We start from the raw sequence: 18,134 nt of genomic DNA on the forward strand, positions 1-18,134 counted from the left end.
TCTAGAGCTAAAAAAAAAAAAAAAACGAAACACGCCATGTTAAATGAAAAAACTAAATAGTCATACTTAATACAGTGTTTACACGTCACTGTGGTGTTTTATTATTTTTAAATGAACTTTTAGCGAAGCAAAAAGAGCGCCTTAAAGAGGCCGGAGCACCCTGCTCCCGTTTGCGCATGCGTGCATGCGTCAAATGGCCCCTCTCCTCTCCTCTCCTCTTCACGCTTCCCCACCCCGCTGCAAAAACAGCACCTGCATTCTGGCATTCATGGTGACACAGTGAGTACATACGAGCGGGGCTTTATTTGCTGTTTTCTATATTTATGCATGGGGGGAGTGATGGTTTTTTTTAGGCTGTACCGGGGGCTTTCTTATGCTTTTTATTATAATTTTTTCATTTTTATTTGAATTTTTTTAATGTGCACTGGTGCAGATGCAGCATCCAAAGCCAGGCTCGTTTGTTTGTGTTTGCGTGCGACGAGAATGTAACGTTGCACGAGCGTTTGTAATGGGTTTTAAATGCAAATGCGTTGCTTTCGTATGGGAAAAGTGCATGTTAATGAGGGGCGAGAGGCAGATGGATGCTGCCTTGTCGCCAGGCTGAGTGAGGAGGAGGAGGAGGAGGAGGAAGCTGCTCATCACACATTGTGTGCACATCCATTCAGTAAAGGGGGAAAAAAAGAGGGGTGCAGATGTGACTAATATTGCATGTACGGCGTCCTCCTGGCAGTTCATGGGCTCGGAGCGGCTGGAGATGCGCAAGAGGCAGCAGATGCAGGTGCACCAGGAAGCCGCCGCCAGCGTCCTCCACGCCCGCCACAGGATGGGCAACGCCCCCGGCAACGCCTCCAACGCCTGCTGCTTCTGCTGGTGCTGCTGCTGCAGCTGCTCCTGGTAATAATAATAATAATTTAAAAAAAATAAACAAATTTAAAACACACACACAAACAGCACAACGACAGTTCGAGAGGACGTCACGGGCCGTTCAGGTGTGAAGATGACATCAAACATGAAGGCAAATGTGGATGTATAATATTCAAATAAATAAAATAAACCGCGTCATATAATTCGTGCTTTGAAAAAATGTGCAGTTGATTTACTGTGAATTGATCGGGCAATTAATTAAGGGAATACATTATTTTATTAAAATAGACTCATTTTAATTAGAATTAACTAGGCAATTAAGGAATGCAATAAGTTGAGGGTTTCACTAATATTTACGTAGTTTTTGTACAAATGTGTATTCAAATAGTAAATACAGGGTTTTTATCATTTATAATTAATGATGAATAATTATCTAATTATGTAAAACACAAATATAAATAGTTTTTTAAATAATATCTTGTATTTTATGTAAAATTGTTTATTTTAATCATAAAATGATAAGCAATATTGTTTTTATTTCCAGTTAATTCAACTTTAATAAATGATCAAAATCATTCAAAAACGATGTAAAAAATATTTGAAACTTTTAATTTAAATTAAATTCAATAATAAATTACAAATAGAATCTATAATATTTGTTTATTATTCATAATTAATGTATCTAGCCAACTGTTAAATATAGTGAAAAAGTAAAATTGTTAATTTTACTCATACATTTAATAAAAGTCAATTTGATGATAGTTACCCAGTTATTTAACAACATCATGGGAAAATTAACAATTGTTCATTTGATTTATTTGCATTTGTTTTGTAAACTTGTTAATTTTAATAAAATAATCCCTACTCGTTTTATTTATAACTAATGTATGTATAACTGATTTTATTTAGAACTAGACAACAAGCCAATTTACATTTTAAAAAAGTGTAGAATTATTCCACAAATATTTTGTATTGTATACATAATTGTTTATTTAATAATAAAATAATGCTCTTTTACTTATTTACTTATTTTTATTTCACCGTAGAAAATAATGTAAAGGTGCAAAAAAGAAATAAATTAACCCATGTTAACCCATATTATTTGGCAAACTTTCCCAGTCATTTTCACGCTGGCCATTAGCCACAACAGTATAATAACTGCGTTAGCAACAACGGCTCTGCGAAATTAAAATATGCACAGCGCTCACCCTTTGAAGACTCTTACAGACATAACGGCGAATAACGCCTCGTAAATGCGTGTTATTATTCCCCGAGCTAATTACGTTAGCGTTGGCTCGGCGAAATGAACGTACGCACGTGCTATTTCATGAATCTCTCGGCCGTGTTTTGGAAGCATGGAGCGCTCACGTCCTTGAGGGAGGTCGCACTAACTGTTTTGTGCCTGCGAGGTGCGTCTTAATTGTTATCGCGTCCCCGAGCGGGACGCCGGACGGCTGCTATCTGAGCCAATTAGACCTGCATGGCGTCAGGTGCGAGTGAGACTTTAATAACATCTTGCTATTTTATGCAGCGTTCCCACTGGAACATGATACCGTCTACGATTATTCCGCCACCCTTTGAAATCGGAAAAATCTTGAATAAGTGAGCCGCAACCTTATTCTACATTTCTCTTGGTTCTGAGTGGACTATTAAGTACTTTCTGACTTCGGAGGCCCCCTTTGGAATTGTGGATCAACAGGCTGAAGTTCGTAGATTTCGGAATCTCGCGAGCAGAGAATCTCAAGAACAAAGATTAATCGACCTAATTGAGGCTCCGTTTAACGTGAGATGCCTTTGCGCATGAGGGTTCATAGCACGTTTGTTGTATTTGAGGATAAACTTGCATATTTCCCGTGCTACTGGTCTTATTGTCATGATTTCCTCATGCTTGAATATAGTGTGGGCGTTTACTTTCTTGCAGTTTAACTGTCAGAGGCGAGGACGAGACAATCCAGAGGTCCACTTGTGATCGCAGGACCGATGGCGCCAATAACTGCGAAGAAAGGTAAGAAGAACCATTTGGGAACTACGTAGAACGCACGCGTTAGCTAATCTTCTCATCCGGAAGCCCCAAGCCCACGCCGGAGGACGCTCGTTCCTGGACCACGTCGTTCGAGAAGGTGATGAAGAGCGCGGCGGGGCGCGGCTGCTTTCGCCAGTTCCTGCGCACCGAGTTCAGCGAGGAGAACATGATGTTCTGGCTGGCCTGCGAGGAGCTCAAGAAGGAGACCAACAAGACGGTGGTGGAGGACAAAGTACGGCAAATATACGAGGACTTCATCTCCATCCTTTCCCCGAAGGAGGTAAACAAACCCTGTGCACCACACTCACTTCCTGGTTCGTCACCAATCGCCAGCCACTCGCTCACCCAGATATGCATATGCCAACTTCGGTGACCTCAGTAAAAAACAAAAAAAGGCAAGCTAAGGAAAGCCTTTTTTTTTTATCCAGAAGAACCACTACCGTTCTTGCGCGTATCAAGGAAAGTTTGAAATAATCAGCCCCTAACACCGACGTCATGGGCGACACTACGGACAGAAATGCTACGGACGGTAACCTTAAGGTTAGTGACGTTGCAGCGACGTGACGGAGCGTGACGTCACAGACGATGTCTACTTATGATAACTTGACGGACTTTACGGACAAAGACTTTCACTGACGTTACAGACGACGCCAGGGATGTTACGGATGATGTTGTTACGGACGACCGCCTTTTGGACGCCTTGGTTACGGAATACGACGTAACGGTGATGCTACGGATCAGACGTTATGGACGCCGATGTTACGGAATACAACGTAATAGGCGCTAGAGTTGCGGACGACAACGTTACGGACACTGCAGACCAATAACGCTATGTACTACAGCATTACGGACTACGACTTCACGGTCGCTGAAGCTACAGACGATATTGTGGACCGTGTTACGAAGGACGTTATGATGTACAACATTACGGACAGCGACGCTCCGGCTGCTAAAGACCATAACGCTCTGAACTATGACATTACGGACTGCGACGTCACAGAAATCTACGGATGATGACGCTGGGGACAACGGTAATGCTACGTGTGACGTTTCGGACCGTGACGCTATGAACTACAACGTTATGCACTACAGGCAACAACATTACAGATGCTTCCGCTACAGACACTGAAGCTACAGACCATGTTATGGACCGTGGCTACAGACTACTCGATTATAAACGCCGAAGCTACGGATGATGACATTACAGACCGCGTTACGGATGACGTTACAGATCGTGTTAGTGATGACGTCACAGACTACGACGTTACGAATACTGAATCTACAATGACGTCAAAGACCTTGATGTGACGGCCCATGACGTTACAGAAGGAGACATTCCATCCATCCATCCATCCATCCATTTTCTACCGCTTATCCGAGGTCGAGTCGCGGGGGCAGCAGCTTTAGCAGCGACGCCCAGACTTCCCTCTCCCCAACCACTTCATCCAGCTCTTCCGGGGGGATCCCGAGGCGTTCCCAGGCCAGCCGAAGGACGTAGTCTCTCCAGCGTGTCCTGGGTCGTCCCTGGGGTCTCCTCCCAGTGGGACATGCCCGGAACACCTCACCAGGGAGGCGTCTGGGAGGCATCCCCAGCCACAGCCATCCCCAGATGCCCCACCCACCTCATCTGCTCCTCTCGATGTGGAGGAGCAGCGGCTCTACTCTGAGATCCTCCCGGATGACCGAGCTTCTCACCCTATCTCTAAGGTAGAGCCCGGACACCCTGCGGAGGAAACTCATTTCGGCCGCTTGTATCTCGTTCTTTCGGTCACGACCCGCAGCTCGTGACCATCGGTGAGGGTAAGAACGTAGATCGACCGGTAAATGGAGAGCTTTGCCTTTCGGCTTAGCTCCTTCTTTACCACAACGGATCGATACAAAGTCTGCATCACTGCAGACGCTGCACCGATCCGCCTGTCAATCTCCCGTTCCATTCTTCCCTCACTCGTGAACAAGACCCCAAGATACTTGAACTCCTCCACTTGGAGCAGGATCTCATCCCCCGACCTGGAGAGGGCACGCCACCCTTTTCCGAGTGAGGACCATGGTCTCAGATTTGGAGGTGCGGATTCTCATCCCAGCCGCTTCACACTCGGCTGCGAACTGCTCCAGTGCGAACTGCTCCAGTGAGAGTTGAAGGTCACGGCTTGATGAAGCCAACAGAACCACATCATCTGCAAAAAGCAGAGATGCAATACTGAGGCCACTAAACCGGACCCCCTCTACGCCTCGGCTGTGCCTAGAAATACTGTCCATAAAAGTTATGAACAGAATCGGTGACAAAGGACAGCCTTGGCGGAGTCCAACCCTCACCGGAAACGAGTCCGGCTAACTGCCGGATATGCGGACCAAACTCTGACTCCGGTCGTACAGCCCGTATCAGGGGGTTCGGTACCCCATACTCCCGAAGCACCCCCCGCAAGACCCCCCGAGGGACACGGTCGAACGCCTTCTCCAAGTCCACAAAAAACATGTAGACTGGTTGGGTGAACTCCCATGCAACCTCGAGGACCCTGCCAAGGGTGTGGAGCTGGTCCACTGTTCCACGGCCAGGACGAAAACCACACTGCTCCTCCTGAATCTGAGATTCAACTTTCCGACGGACCCTCCTCTCCAGCACCCCTGAATAGACCTTACCAGGGAGGCTGAGGAGTGTGATCCTCTTGTGGTTGAAACACACCCCCCCGGTCCACTTTCTTAAAAAGGGGGACCACCACCCCAGTCTGGCAATCCAGAGGCACTGTCCCCCATTTCCACGTGATGTTGGAGAGGCGTGTCAACCAGGACAGCCCCACAACATCCAGAGGCTTTTCTCATCCACCCCCGGGGCCTTGCCACCGAGGAGCTTTTTAACCACCTCGGTGACCTCAAACTCAGAGATAGGAGAGCCTCAGAGAACCCAGACTCTGCTTCCTGATGGGAGGGCGTGTCGGTGGAATTGAGGAGATCTTCGAAGTATTCTCCCCACCGCCTCACAATGTCTCGAGTCAAGGTCAGCAGCGCCCCATCCCCACTATTCGCAGTGTTGACGGTGCACTGCTTCCCCCTCCTGGGACGCCAGATGGTGGACCAGAATTTCCTCGAAGCCGTCCGGAAGTCTTTCTCCATGGCCTCACCGAACTCCTCCCATGCCCGAGTTTTTCCTTCAGCGACCACCAAAGCTGCATTCCGATTGGCCAGCCGGTACCCATCAGCTGCCTCAAATTCTTCAGCTCGACGGCATCACCAACGGGTTTGGGGATTGCCGCCACGACAGGCACCGACCACCTTACGGCCACAGCTGCGGTCGGCCACCTCAACAATGGAGGCGCGGAACATGGTCCACTCGGACTCGATGTCCCCCGCCTCCCCCGGAACATCAGCAAAGTTCTGTCGGAGGTGGGAGTCGAAACTCCTTCTGACAGGGGATTCCGCCAGACGTTCCCAGCAGACCCTCACAATACGTTTGGGCCTGCCACGTCGGACCGGCAACTTCCCCCACCATCGGAGCCAACTGACCACCAGGTGGTGATCAATTGACAGCTCCGCCCCTCTCTTCACCCGAGCGTCCAAGACATGCGGCCGCAAGTCCGATGACGCGACCACAAAGTCGATCATCGAACTGCGACCTAGGGTGTCCTGGTGCCAAGTGCACGTGTGGACACCCTTATGCTTGAACATGGTGTTCGTTATGGACAATCCGTGATGAGCACAGAAGTCCAATAACAGAACACCGCTCGGGTTCTGTTGGGGGGGCGTTCCTCCCAATCACGTCCTTCCAGGTCTCACTGTCATTGCCCACGTGAGCATTGAAGTCCCCCAGCAGAAGGGAGACCCACATTACCCTTTCGGGCTGTGCCCGGCCGGGCCCCGTGGGTGCAGGCCCGGCCACCAGGCGCTCTCCTTCGAGCCCCAACTCCAGGCCTGGCTCCAGAGGGGGGCCCCGGTGACCCGCGTCCGGACAAGGGAAACCCGTGTCCATAATTTGTCTTCTTCATAAGGGGTCTTTGAGCCGTGCTTTGTCTGGTCCCTCACCTAGGACTTGTTTGCCATGGTTGACCCTGCCAGTGGCATAAAGCCCCAGGCAACTTAGGTCCTAGGATCATTGGGACACACAGACCCCTCCACCATGATAAGGTTACGGCTCAAGGAGGGGAAGGAGACATTGCGGACGATGAACAGTCGGCTATTCGTTTTCCCCGCAGGTCAGCCTGGACTCGCGCGTGCGCGACGTGATCAACCGCAACATGCTGGAGCCCACTTCGCACACCTTTGACGACGCCCAGCAGCAGATCTACACGCTGATGCAGAGAGACTCGTACCCCCGCTACATCAACTCCGCCGCCTACACAGATCTGCTCAAGAGCCTGGAGGAGCCGCCGCCGATGCCGCCACCTCCGAAGCCGTAGAAGACTTATTAATTATTTCGCTTTAAAGAATCCGCATGCGTCCCGAGCAGAAGGGGTTCCGGTTGTACGTCCCTCATCCACGGTTAGCCCGCAAATGTCTATTTTTCTACACACCCTAGCGCTTGACGTTGCACTTTTCTACCTAGTTTCCAGGAGGGGCCGGCACGTCTGCTGCATTTCGCTGTGTTTTAGGTCTATCGTGAGCCTTCAAAACATAGGAACTTTTCATTGTGACACCAATTTAAAAGACGGAAAGTGCCTTTGGGGAAAGACTTTCTACACAGGGCACATTTCGACTACATTGGGACAGGTGCCACATTTGACTTTGGTGCTTTTCAGCTCTTCTCCACCTTTCATACCTGGAAAAAATACAAATAATACAGATAATGTTATATGAAATTGTTGTACCCCTCTGTTGATGAAAGAAACACCCACAGTGGTCACGAAAATAACTTGAATCTGAGAAAAGTAATAATGAATAAAAATATTGTGAAAATTAACCAATGACTATCAGATATTGCTTTTGAAAAGGGTGAGAAAATGCAACAAGATGTTTTGAAACCCTAACCCTTTTTTTAAACCCAACCTTGAAACCATAACCCTGTTTTGAATCCCTAACCGTTTTGAAATGCTACATTCAAAACCTAAACCTGTTTTTATACCCTACCTTAAAACCCAAACCCTGTTTTGAAGCCCTGCTTTGAAACCCTAACCCTGTTTTTATACCCTACCTTGAACCCCTTACCCTGTTTTGAAACACCATTTTGAAACCATAACCCTGTTTTTATACCCTACCTTGAACCCCTAACTCTGTTTTGAAACCCTAACCTTGTTCTTAAACCCTGCCTTGAGACCTTACCTTTGTTTTGAAGCCCTACTTTGAAACGTAACCCTGTTTTTAAACTGTATTTTGAAACCCTAACCCTTTTTAAACCTTACTTTAATACCTTGTTTTGAAACCCTAACCCTGTTTTTAAACCCCACTTTGAAACCCTAACTGTTTTTAAACCCTACTTTAATACCATTTTGAAACCAAATTTTAAAACCCTAACCCTGTTTTGAAACCTAATTTTCAAACCCTAAACCTTTTTTGAAACCTACTTTGTAACCCTAACCCTCTTTTTAAACCCCAACCGTTTTTAAACCCTACCTTGAAACCTTAACCCTGTTTTTAAACCCTACCTTGAAACCCTAGGCCTTTATTAGCATGTAAATCAAATTTTCAGATTTTTGACCCACGTTTGTTGCTGAGGAACAGCAACAATGTTCCTGTGTCAATCTGGCCCGTGGCATGTTTAATGATCTAAAACACACACACTATAATCAATAAGGAAAGAAAATACTAATAAACAATTTTATTAACTCCATTACACACCACATTTCAATCAATACTTAGTTATTATTTATTCCATATTGACTTGTTCATTAAAAATCAATTAAAAAGTGAACAGTGTTTAACTGTACAATGGGTCAATTTGACCCAGGGTGTGTTTGATCATCCAGAACTGTCAGAAACGAACAAAATCTCAATAAACTATTTCATTAACTCTTTTACTCATGATTTCAATCCATATTTATAGACCTGTTTTTCATAAAAATGCACGTTAAAACTGCGGTTTCACGGAAAACGGGTCATTTTGACCCACAACATAACAGGAGGCTTTTAATTCCAAAACAAGACAATTTGCCATCTTGAAATGACACTAAACAACCCATTTAGCGGCTACGCAATGACACTGTCTAATAAATGGATAATCAGCTACAAAGTCATTTTTAGCAATACGTGAATTCCTAAGAAAAGAAAAGAAAAAACACATAATAGGCCATTTATTGTGCATTTTAAGTACATCCCTAGTTACTCCGGTACAGGAAATGGCTTCTTAGTATCACAAGCGACTAACGTCACGCTACCGTAACGGCGCTCCGTGACAGGACGGCACAGGACAGGACGGGATGAGCTTCACCCGGAAGGAGCGTAACGTGCAGCAGTCCCGCGAAACTCTTTTTATAAAAAAAAAAAAAAAAAAAAAAAAAAAAAAAAGAAAGAAAAGAAAAAAAAAAAAACAATGGGGGCGGGGGTGCAGCTTTAGAGGCGTGTTTGTTTTTGTCAAGTGTCCTCAGGGTCAAAGTTGCCGAGGGCTTCATTCATCGCTGATGGCGGGCAGCTGTTTCTCGATGAAACGCTTGATGTCCACCATCTCCTGCACAGATGGGAAACATATCTTTTTAAGGGGCTGCGCCAGTGCCCTAATATTGAAATGAAAAGTGAAATAGCAGTCTGTCCGGTACAATAATTACATGATAACATTTTTGGCAGTCTGGTGTAATAATAACCAGATGAATGCGGTTATATGAATATTCACAGGCCAATTTAAAACTCATTCACTGCCAGCCTTCCCAGTTAACATGGATATGTGACGTCTAAAGCCGTCAATAGCAGAGAATTTTTTTTTTTCCGTTGTTGCACGGCTGGTCTAGCGGACCTCTGGACAGGCGCTGTGCGGAAGGCCCGGGTAGGCCTTGAAGGTGACGTTGTCGGGGTCCAGGAGGCTCTTCAGCTTATCGGCCGTGCGACTGCCGAAGGAGAAGGGTACCAGCGGGTCGGCGTCGCCGTGGCACTGCAGCACGGGCACGTCCTTGTGGGCGCCGCCCGCCGACGCCTACGAGAGATTTGTCAGCATTAAGCGGCGTCGCTAGAATGACAAGCCATGCTTTTTCTTTGGCTTTTTTTGCAGCGAAAAGGGGTGTTAAGAAGACATGAAACAAGAAGATTTCCATTCATGTCAATTAAGTGGTGTCCTGATACTTTTGTCCAGCGTCATCACAAACCCAGGGTGTGCCGTTTTGTCGATTTTAACGCTTAAATGCAGTCTATTTCTTTTTACACTTGCACGTCTGCCATTTAATCCTTGTCTTGTATGGGTACTAAAGGTTTTGGATGGCCACGGTTTAACCCTGGAACAGATCATTTCAATTACTTCCTTTTGGAGAGGGAACAACATGGAGGTTGTAATTAAGACAGTTAAGATATATTAAAAAAAAAAAAAAGAAAGAAAGAAAATAATTGCAGAAAAAACATTCAAGAAAACATTTCTGAGTGAGAAAAATAAAAAAATAATAATATTAGCAATAATAAAATGATTAAACATAAATGTAAAAATATTTCCCAGTTAACAAGTGACAATAGCTAATATATGATATAAACGTATTCAATTTTAGAAAATAAGTGAATGACTCAAACAAAACAAGAAAAATGTGAATTAAAAATGAAATTAAGACATCTCATGACAAAATTCTCATGTAATAAAAAAATGGATTAAATAGTAACTTATGATGAATAATCTTTTTTTCAAACCCCTTTAAAGGGATCAAAGAATGCTGCATTAATTAAATACAACTTAATTTAGGTAACATGATGACAACATTCTCATGCAATAATGAATCTTTAAATAGTAACTTGTGACAAATAATAATTGTAATTTTTTTAAAACACCTTTCATAGGACCAAGGAGGCTTAATTAATCAATTCAACAATAAAATAGTAATCCAGAAAATGCTAACGAATAACCATCCATCTATTTTCTGTGGCGCTTCTCGTCATGAGGGTCGCTGTGCAAAGTTGACAAACTGCAGGTGGGACGTTGGTACCTGGGGGAAGGCGTTGCGCAGGGGAAGCCAGCAGCTGAGGGCGACCACCCCGGCCAGCCTCTGCTGGGCGGTCAGAGCCGTGTACAGCGACAAAGCGCCGCCCTGAGGAGTGAAATAACGCCAAACATGTCAGCCCCCCCGCCCCCTCGTGAGCATTTAAAATATAATAACCCCCACCCCCCCCCCTCCAAAAAAACAAAACAAAAACAACTCACCTGCGAGAATCCACCCAGGATGATTCGATGGGAGGGAATGCCGTTCTTCACTTCCTGCTCTATCATGGCTTTGACTGATGACCAAACAAACGTCCGTCACTCACTGAAACCGACACAATGGCATCATTTTTGAAGGGACGCACGCACTGTTGTCTGACGCTCTCTTGATGCCGGCCGCGTCTTCTTCCGCTTCCGGACTCAAGCCGTAAATGTCGAACCTGAACCCCAACGCAGAAATGTGACTCCCAGTATATGCAAATGTGGAGGGAATATACATTTATGTGCATGTACTTACCAAGAAGGCATGGACATTCGCATATTTAAGGTGACAGGCATGGTAGGGCTGTAAAATTGAGAAAGCATTCAAAACAATACCGCCCCCACTATTTCATGTCAAACAGGGGAAGAAGACCAACAGATTTTAATGTTAAGATATATGCAAATTTGTATATGAATACGTACGCATGTGGACAAATGTACTTGACGTGAGGCATCCTGATCCCACCGAACGCTTCTGCCCAGCCGTGCCTGTTGAAAAACATGCCAGAAAACGCATTTACAGTTATATAGTTACAATATTAATACACAGTGAACTTTATGTACAATACACCGATGCAGGACACTTAAAATTAGGAAAATATATCCCAAAAATATTGAATTAAATAAATAAATTAGAGCCATATGAAAATAAAAACGTGTAAAACAAATTGAAAAAAAAAAAAAGAAAAAAAAGAAAAATCTCACGGCACACCAGCAAACAACCATGTCACAAAAAGTGGAGACACTAATTACTGTATTTACTTCCTGCCATCTAATAGAAGACCATTCAATTGTGTCTGTCTGTCACTATGCCGCACTGGCATAAATAGACGAACAAAGATACATTATTTATTGTAAATATAATTTGTTGAGCAATTAGGGACACAAGTATATACAGTAAATGAACAGGTCATTTAAATAGACACATTCCTTAATCATGTGATCGGATCAGTGATAGGTTATCGTTTTTTTAAACTCGCTGATCGGCCCCAAGATTCCCGATCGTTTAAAGCCTAAAAATAACATTTAAAATATAATACACATTACACGCTTTACATGTATAAATAAAACAAATAAAATACATAAAATATGATGTACAGTACACTTTTTATATGAATACATAAAACAATTAAATACATAAAAGATAGTGTGCAGTACAATTTTCAGATGTACAGATAAAACTATTAAACACAAATATACGGTACACACATTTCTGTACTGTACTTTGCAGAACACACAAATAAATATACAGTCTACATACATTATAATATACGGTATGTAAAAATAACGTGACCTACCCTGTGTCACCGAGGCCGTGCAGAAAGATGACCTGTACAGGGTTTAAAGCATCAGTTAGCTATATGCTAATGCATATTTGACATGCGTTTATGCTGCAAACAGACATGCATATGACGATGCTAAGGCTAATTAAACCAACCACAGGGAGCTGGCGGTGGAAGATTGCAAGCGGGGATTAACGACTCACCGCCGCGGTGGCTTTGCGGGCAGCAGGCACGATGGCAGGTAGAGGCGCCGACATGTTATTACCGCACATACAACAACGGCAGGTACCCGTGAAGAAGTCGCTACTAAGCGAATGATCGAGTAGAAATGTCAAAAGTGTTGGAAGGACGAAAGGCATAAACGGAATGGTGTGGGGGGCGGGGGGTGGCCTCCTTTGGGGAAGTTTTGTTTGTGTGTCGGAGGGTGGGAAGGGGAAACAACACCACACTACTCTTCAGCCAGAGGCGGCACAGGAAGTCCCGCCTTCTCCAGTTTATGATTGGCCCTGTATACGAATGACCTACAAAATCAAGGTGGCAATTGGTTGTCGGAAACGCCACTCTTTTTTTTTTTTAACGTTTTAACGCCCCGGCGAAGAGTAAAGGCAAAGTTAGGCGATGCAACGTTTTGACAACTATTTTAAGAATTCAACGTAATTAAAATGTATTGTTAGAGTTTTTTTGGTTGTTTTTTTTAAAGGCTGGGAATGTTTTTTTAATTCAAATGTAATGAATTTATTTTAACACGTACCCGGGTCGACGCAATTCTGAATCCGGCCTTCTTCTCTTTGTGATTGGTTTGCCGAAGAAAACACAAAAGTCAAGGCCTGTGATTGGTTTGTTAATACAGGTGACGTTAGACGATGTAACGCTTTGCATTTTTTTTTTATAAAGAATTGAACGTATTTTGTAAGATTATACCTCTGAAGTGAAGCTTCAATTCATTTAATTTTATTTATATATTACAATATTCATTTTGTTCAGGTCGAATCCCTTCGGAAGTCCCTTTTTGTCTGTTTTGTAATTGGCTCCTACGAAGGGCAACAAAGAATATCAAAGCGGTGATTGGTCCCCGTCAATGCTGATCACGTGACCTGGGTGTCCTTGGCTCCTCTCGTTTGCTGGACATGTGAAGCGAGCCGTCGACCGCCACAATCATGTCTTTCCCCTACAAAACTGGTGGAAAAGCGTTCGAAGCCTTGCAGAACCTGCCGCGCATATCCCTGGCCAACCTGCGGCCCGAGCCCGGGGCCAGGAAGCTCGTAAGGTTCCATTTTGACGCACCCTAAACGCCGGCTAGCTAGCTAGCGAGGTTAATGCAAACTCGGCTCGCAGGGTTAGCTCGTGCTAATAGTTCCACGAACTGTAATGGCTGAATCTTTGTTTAATTTCATTTCATTAGGAAAAACGTCGAGGCAGGGGCCAGCACGGCGGCAACCGCAGCGGCCGAGGACACAAAGGAGAGCGGCAGCGAGGCAACCGGCCTCGTCTCGGTTTCGAAGGCGGACAGACGCCCTTCTATCTAGCCATCCCCAAATACGGCTACAATGAAGGCCACAGGTACAGGACTTTTTGTTCCCCCCAGAAATTAAGAAAGAAAATTACAGTACTCCCAATATCTTGTAAGTTATTTATCTTTTGTAAGAAAGTAATGACATTCTTTTCATTACATTTTTTATAAAGTCATATAATATGATTTACCGCGTCTATGAAAGGGACCAAAGAATGCTTGTTTATGAAATTTAACAATAAAATAATTACAAATATTCGAAACTATCATTCATTTTGGAAAGGAAATTTCTTGAACTAATATTTTCTGAACAAAATTGTAAAAAAAAAAAAAGTACAATTAAGTAAAGAGGACTTTCAGTTCATATTTTAGATTAAAAGGAATAAATTAATATTAAATGACGATAGTTAAAATGTGTATAAAAATAAAATGCATAATGTAAAACAATGTTATATATAGTATACAGTAAATAAAACAAAATAAATATTTTAAAATGAAATTTTACAAGTTAAAATAAAGTAATAAATAATACAAATACAGGTCATAAAAAAAAAAAAAAAACTAAAGATTTTTCCCATAATTGTATTTTTTTCTCGGGGGGGGGGGGGGGGGGGGGGATTAGTTTTCAATTTATCAAAGAAAAACAAATCCAGGCCCTCTGCAAACGACCTGTTGTAGTTTTCTTTCAGCCTGAAATAAAAAAAAATCTCAGGAACTCCAATTTGGGACGAATTCCTTCCTGCACGATCAAATATGCAAAGGTTCCTTCCAAAAGTCCTTTGTTCCAGTGTAAAATCCCCTCAAAGACTTGTTTTTGTGCTTCAATAGACGCTCCACTATCAGAGGAAATCTGCCAGTGAGTTATGGTAAACACCCTGCTGGCTTTTGGCCATCATGTCTGCCTTTCACCCGCTAATCGACACGCTCCTCCTTCAGCCGGCGTCCTCAGTACCAGCCGCTGTCCCTGCGACGCCTGCAGTACCTGATCGACTTGGGCCGCGTGGACCCCGACCGGCCCATCGACTTGACGCAGCTGGTCAACGGCCGCGGCGTCACCGTGCAGCCGCTCAAGAGAGACTACGGCGTGCAGCTGGTGGACGAGGTACGTGCCGCTCCCTGTTCCCTCTGCCAGGGAGGTGAGACGATCCATAACTGCTTGACGGCTTTGCGTGAAACTTGCCGGCAGGGCGGAGCTTGCGCCGAGGAAGAACCAACGTTGCATAATTGCAAGTCATTTTGGAGTGTTTTTTGGGAAACGACACACTTTTTTAATTTTGGTTTAAAAGAACATTGATTGAATTTTTGTGTTACTGGTTTAAAGGAAATCATGGTTAATTGTAAAAATCTATAAATTACTTTAAAAGAATTTTTGAATAAAAAAAATATTTGTATGAACAAAATTATCCATCCATCCATTTTCTGAGCCGCTTCTCCTCACTAGGGTCGCGGGCGTGCTGGAGCCTATCCCAGCTGTCATCGGGCAGGAGGCGGGGTACGCCCTGAACTGGTTGCCAGCCAATCGCAGGGCACATAGAAACAAACAACCATTCGCACTCACAGTCATGCCTACGGGCAATTTAGAGTCTCCAATTAATGCATGTTTTTGGGATGTGGGAGGAAACCGGAGTGCCCGGAGAAAACCCACGCAGGCACGGGGAGAACATGCAAACTCCACACAGGCGGGGCCGGGGATTGAACCCGGGTCCTCAGAACTGTGAGGCTGACGCTCTAACCAGTCGTCCACCGTGCCGCCTGAACAAAATTATGATTAATGTAATAAAAAAATCCAATTATTTTAAAGAATTTAGTTTATAAGAAATTAAATGTATTATTAGTATGAAGAAAATCATGATTAATGAGAAAAATAATTATATATTTTTAAAAATTGATGCAAGTTTTAATGATTTATTGTTATTGGTAGAAAATTAAGAATCCTGCAAAAAAAAGTTAAATTTTGAAGAATCATTTGAGTTAAATGTGATTTTAAAAAAAATTGTATGAAGAAAATTGATGGCAAAAAAAATCTTAATTTAAAAACATTAATTTAAATAAACGTTAGTTTTATTAATGTACAGAAAATTATTATAAAAATTTTTTTTTTAAAGATTTTAAGCATTTTGAAAAATCTGAATTTTTATTATTGGTATAAAGAAAATTATGATTACTGAAAATCTATTTTTAAAGAATATTATTATTATTACTATATATTAATTTCAATGACATTATCCTGAATTATAGCTGGGATAGGCTCCAGCACGCCCATGACCCTAGTGAGGAGAAGCGGCTCAGAAAATGGATGGATTATCCTAAATTCTACCTTTTTTTTTGTTTTTTGTTTTTTTTGTTCGTGCAACATTTTTCTAAATTCTACATTTTGTTTTGGGCTTTGTTAGTACAACTACAGAGTCTGCCAGCAGATGTCTCCACACACTCAGAATGCCTCACGCGTGCTCTTGCGTTTTCAGGGCGCTGACTTGTTCTCAGCCAAGGTGAACATCGAGGTCCAGCGCGCGTCTGAGAAAGCCATCGCCGCTGTGGAGAGGAACGGCGGCGCGGTGACCAGCGCCTTCTACGACCCCATCAGCCTGGCCATCCTCATTAAACCCGTCCCGTTCTTCCAGCGCGGCCAGCCCATCCCCAGGCGCGTGCTGCCTGGCGAGGACCTGCTGCCGTACTACGTGGAGCCTAACAACCGCGGCTACCTGGCGCACCCCGACGACATCCAGCGGGCGCGCCTTGCCCTGGCGCAAAAGTACGGCTACACGCTACCGGACATTTCAAAAGACGGACTGTACGCTATGCTCGCCGCCCGCAAGGACACCCGGCAGATCTTCTTCGGACTCGCTCCGGGCTGGATCGTCAGTATGGCCGATAAGAAGATCCTTAAGCCCTCAGATGAGAAACTACTTAAGTACTACAGCTCCTAGTGGACATTTTCTGTAGTATTTAAGACTGTGGTTGGCAGTGAATTTATAGTATAATTTGAAATAAATTGTCGATAAAAAAAAAAAAAAAGTGCATACCTACATAAGGGCACCAATAAAACAAACATACTCAACCAGTGGTTATCATGGAGTGTTAGAATTACATTAGTGGTGTACACGCTCCCTCTTCTTCACATGGAAATTCTGTTGAATTGGTGTTAGGATTATGCAGATAGCCCTTGGGGCGTGGGGGGGTGGGGGGGAACCCATCCCTTGCTGATGGGGAACACTTGATTTTAAAACATGGTGTCCATTATTAAAAGTCTTGAAATATGCACGCGGCTACTCGTCTCCTTTTAAGGGAAAATGTTCCGAGTGGAGCAGGTGAGGAGGAAATCAAGACAAGTCCAAAGAATGAAAACAGGAAACAGATGCCCGCGATGTGTGCGACTTACAACTTTGAAATTAGTCACATCATGGCAGCTGTATCCTGCATCCTCCACTTTACTTTCTTCTTCTAGTGTGGAATACAATCAGAAGCAAACATACATCCTTACGCGTCGGCTCTGGATTATGGCTTGAAATGCCATCAAAATGTTAAAGACCAGGGATAGGCCATTTCCACCCCAACACTGTTTTATGTATTACCAAATTATCAGGCTTTTTTCCTCTGACTAATTTGTAAGGAATTTGTTCATACCGGCAAGTCATTTCAACGTTTGTATTTTAAGAACATTTTAGTGAGTTACTAAAAACCTTTTTTTCTTTTGTCTTACCTAATGTTGATCATTTTTTATTCTTTTTTGCTAGTCTATCAAAAAACTAATTTATATATATTAGTCCCTTTAAAGAAAATTAGCTTTTTTTTCATATTTCAATCAACTATTAGTAATTCAATCAAAATGTTAAAATCAATTTAATCTTTTATATAGTACATAAAAATTACACATTAGGTAGTACATGTGGATATCTATTATTATTTTTTTTTTTAAAAGCAAACTTAAACCATGTATTTTAAAAATATTTTTTCTACCCAAAAATGTTTTTTTAAAATCCTTTTAAAAGATTTTATTTTTAAGGTTATATATTCTTTTAATATATTTAATTAGGTTGTGTTATTTCTATTGCTGTTACTGTGTTTTTGTGATATTACTATTTTTATTCTATTTATTTTACACTTATAATTTTTTTTTAAATGACATATCCTCCCCCTGCAGGTCTGCTTATTATCCTTTTTCCA

General features: G+C 43.3%; 3 protein-coding genes across 3 annotated transcripts; 2 read left to right on the forward strand and 1 right to left on the reverse strand.

The window, feature by feature from the left end:
* The first annotated feature begins 239 nt into the window (after positions 1-239).
* On the forward strand, positions 240-7,733 carry LOC133396562 (regulator of G-protein signaling 20). The gene is made up of 5 exons (XM_061666555.1): positions 240-279; positions 731-894; positions 2,786-2,869; positions 2,933-3,167; positions 7,072-7,733. The coding sequence occupies exons 2-5, from the start codon at positions 734-736 to the stop codon at positions 7,273-7,275; spliced, it is 684 nt and encodes a 227-aa protein (XP_061522539.1). The 5' UTR covers positions 240-279; positions 731-733; the 3' UTR covers positions 7,276-7,733.
* Positions 7,734-8,643: 910 nt separating this feature from the next.
* On the reverse strand, positions 8,644-12,953 carry lypla1 (lysophospholipase 1). Its single transcript, XM_061666315.1, has 9 exons — positions 12,664-12,953; positions 12,476-12,507; positions 11,601-11,666; positions 11,434-11,481; positions 11,286-11,356; positions 11,139-11,212; positions 10,924-11,025; positions 9,759-9,935; positions 8,644-9,476 (listed from the first exon to the last, which is right to left on the reverse strand). Exons 1-9 carry the CDS (start codon positions 12,817-12,819, stop codon positions 9,417-9,419), a joined length of 786 nt encoding a protein of 261 aa, XP_061522299.1. The 5' UTR covers positions 12,820-12,953; the 3' UTR covers positions 8,644-9,416.
* A 596-nt stretch (positions 12,954-13,549) lies between these two features.
* On the forward strand, positions 13,550-17,148 carry mrpl15 (mitochondrial ribosomal protein L15). Its single transcript, XM_061666521.1, has 4 exons — positions 13,550-13,722; positions 13,863-14,020; positions 14,907-15,072; positions 16,436-17,148. The coding sequence occupies exons 1-4, from the start codon at positions 13,618-13,620 to the stop codon at positions 16,895-16,897; spliced, it is 891 nt and encodes a 296-aa protein (XP_061522505.1). The 5' UTR covers positions 13,550-13,617; the 3' UTR covers positions 16,898-17,148.
* The last annotated feature ends 986 nt before the right edge of the window (positions 17,149-18,134 follow it).

This window comes from Phycodurus eques, chromosome 21 (assembly GCF_024500275.1).
Source record: "Phycodurus eques isolate BA_2022a chromosome 21, UOR_Pequ_1.1, whole genome shotgun sequence".
Lineage (NCBI taxonomy): Eukaryota > Metazoa > Chordata > Actinopteri > Syngnathiformes > Syngnathidae > Phycodurus > Phycodurus eques.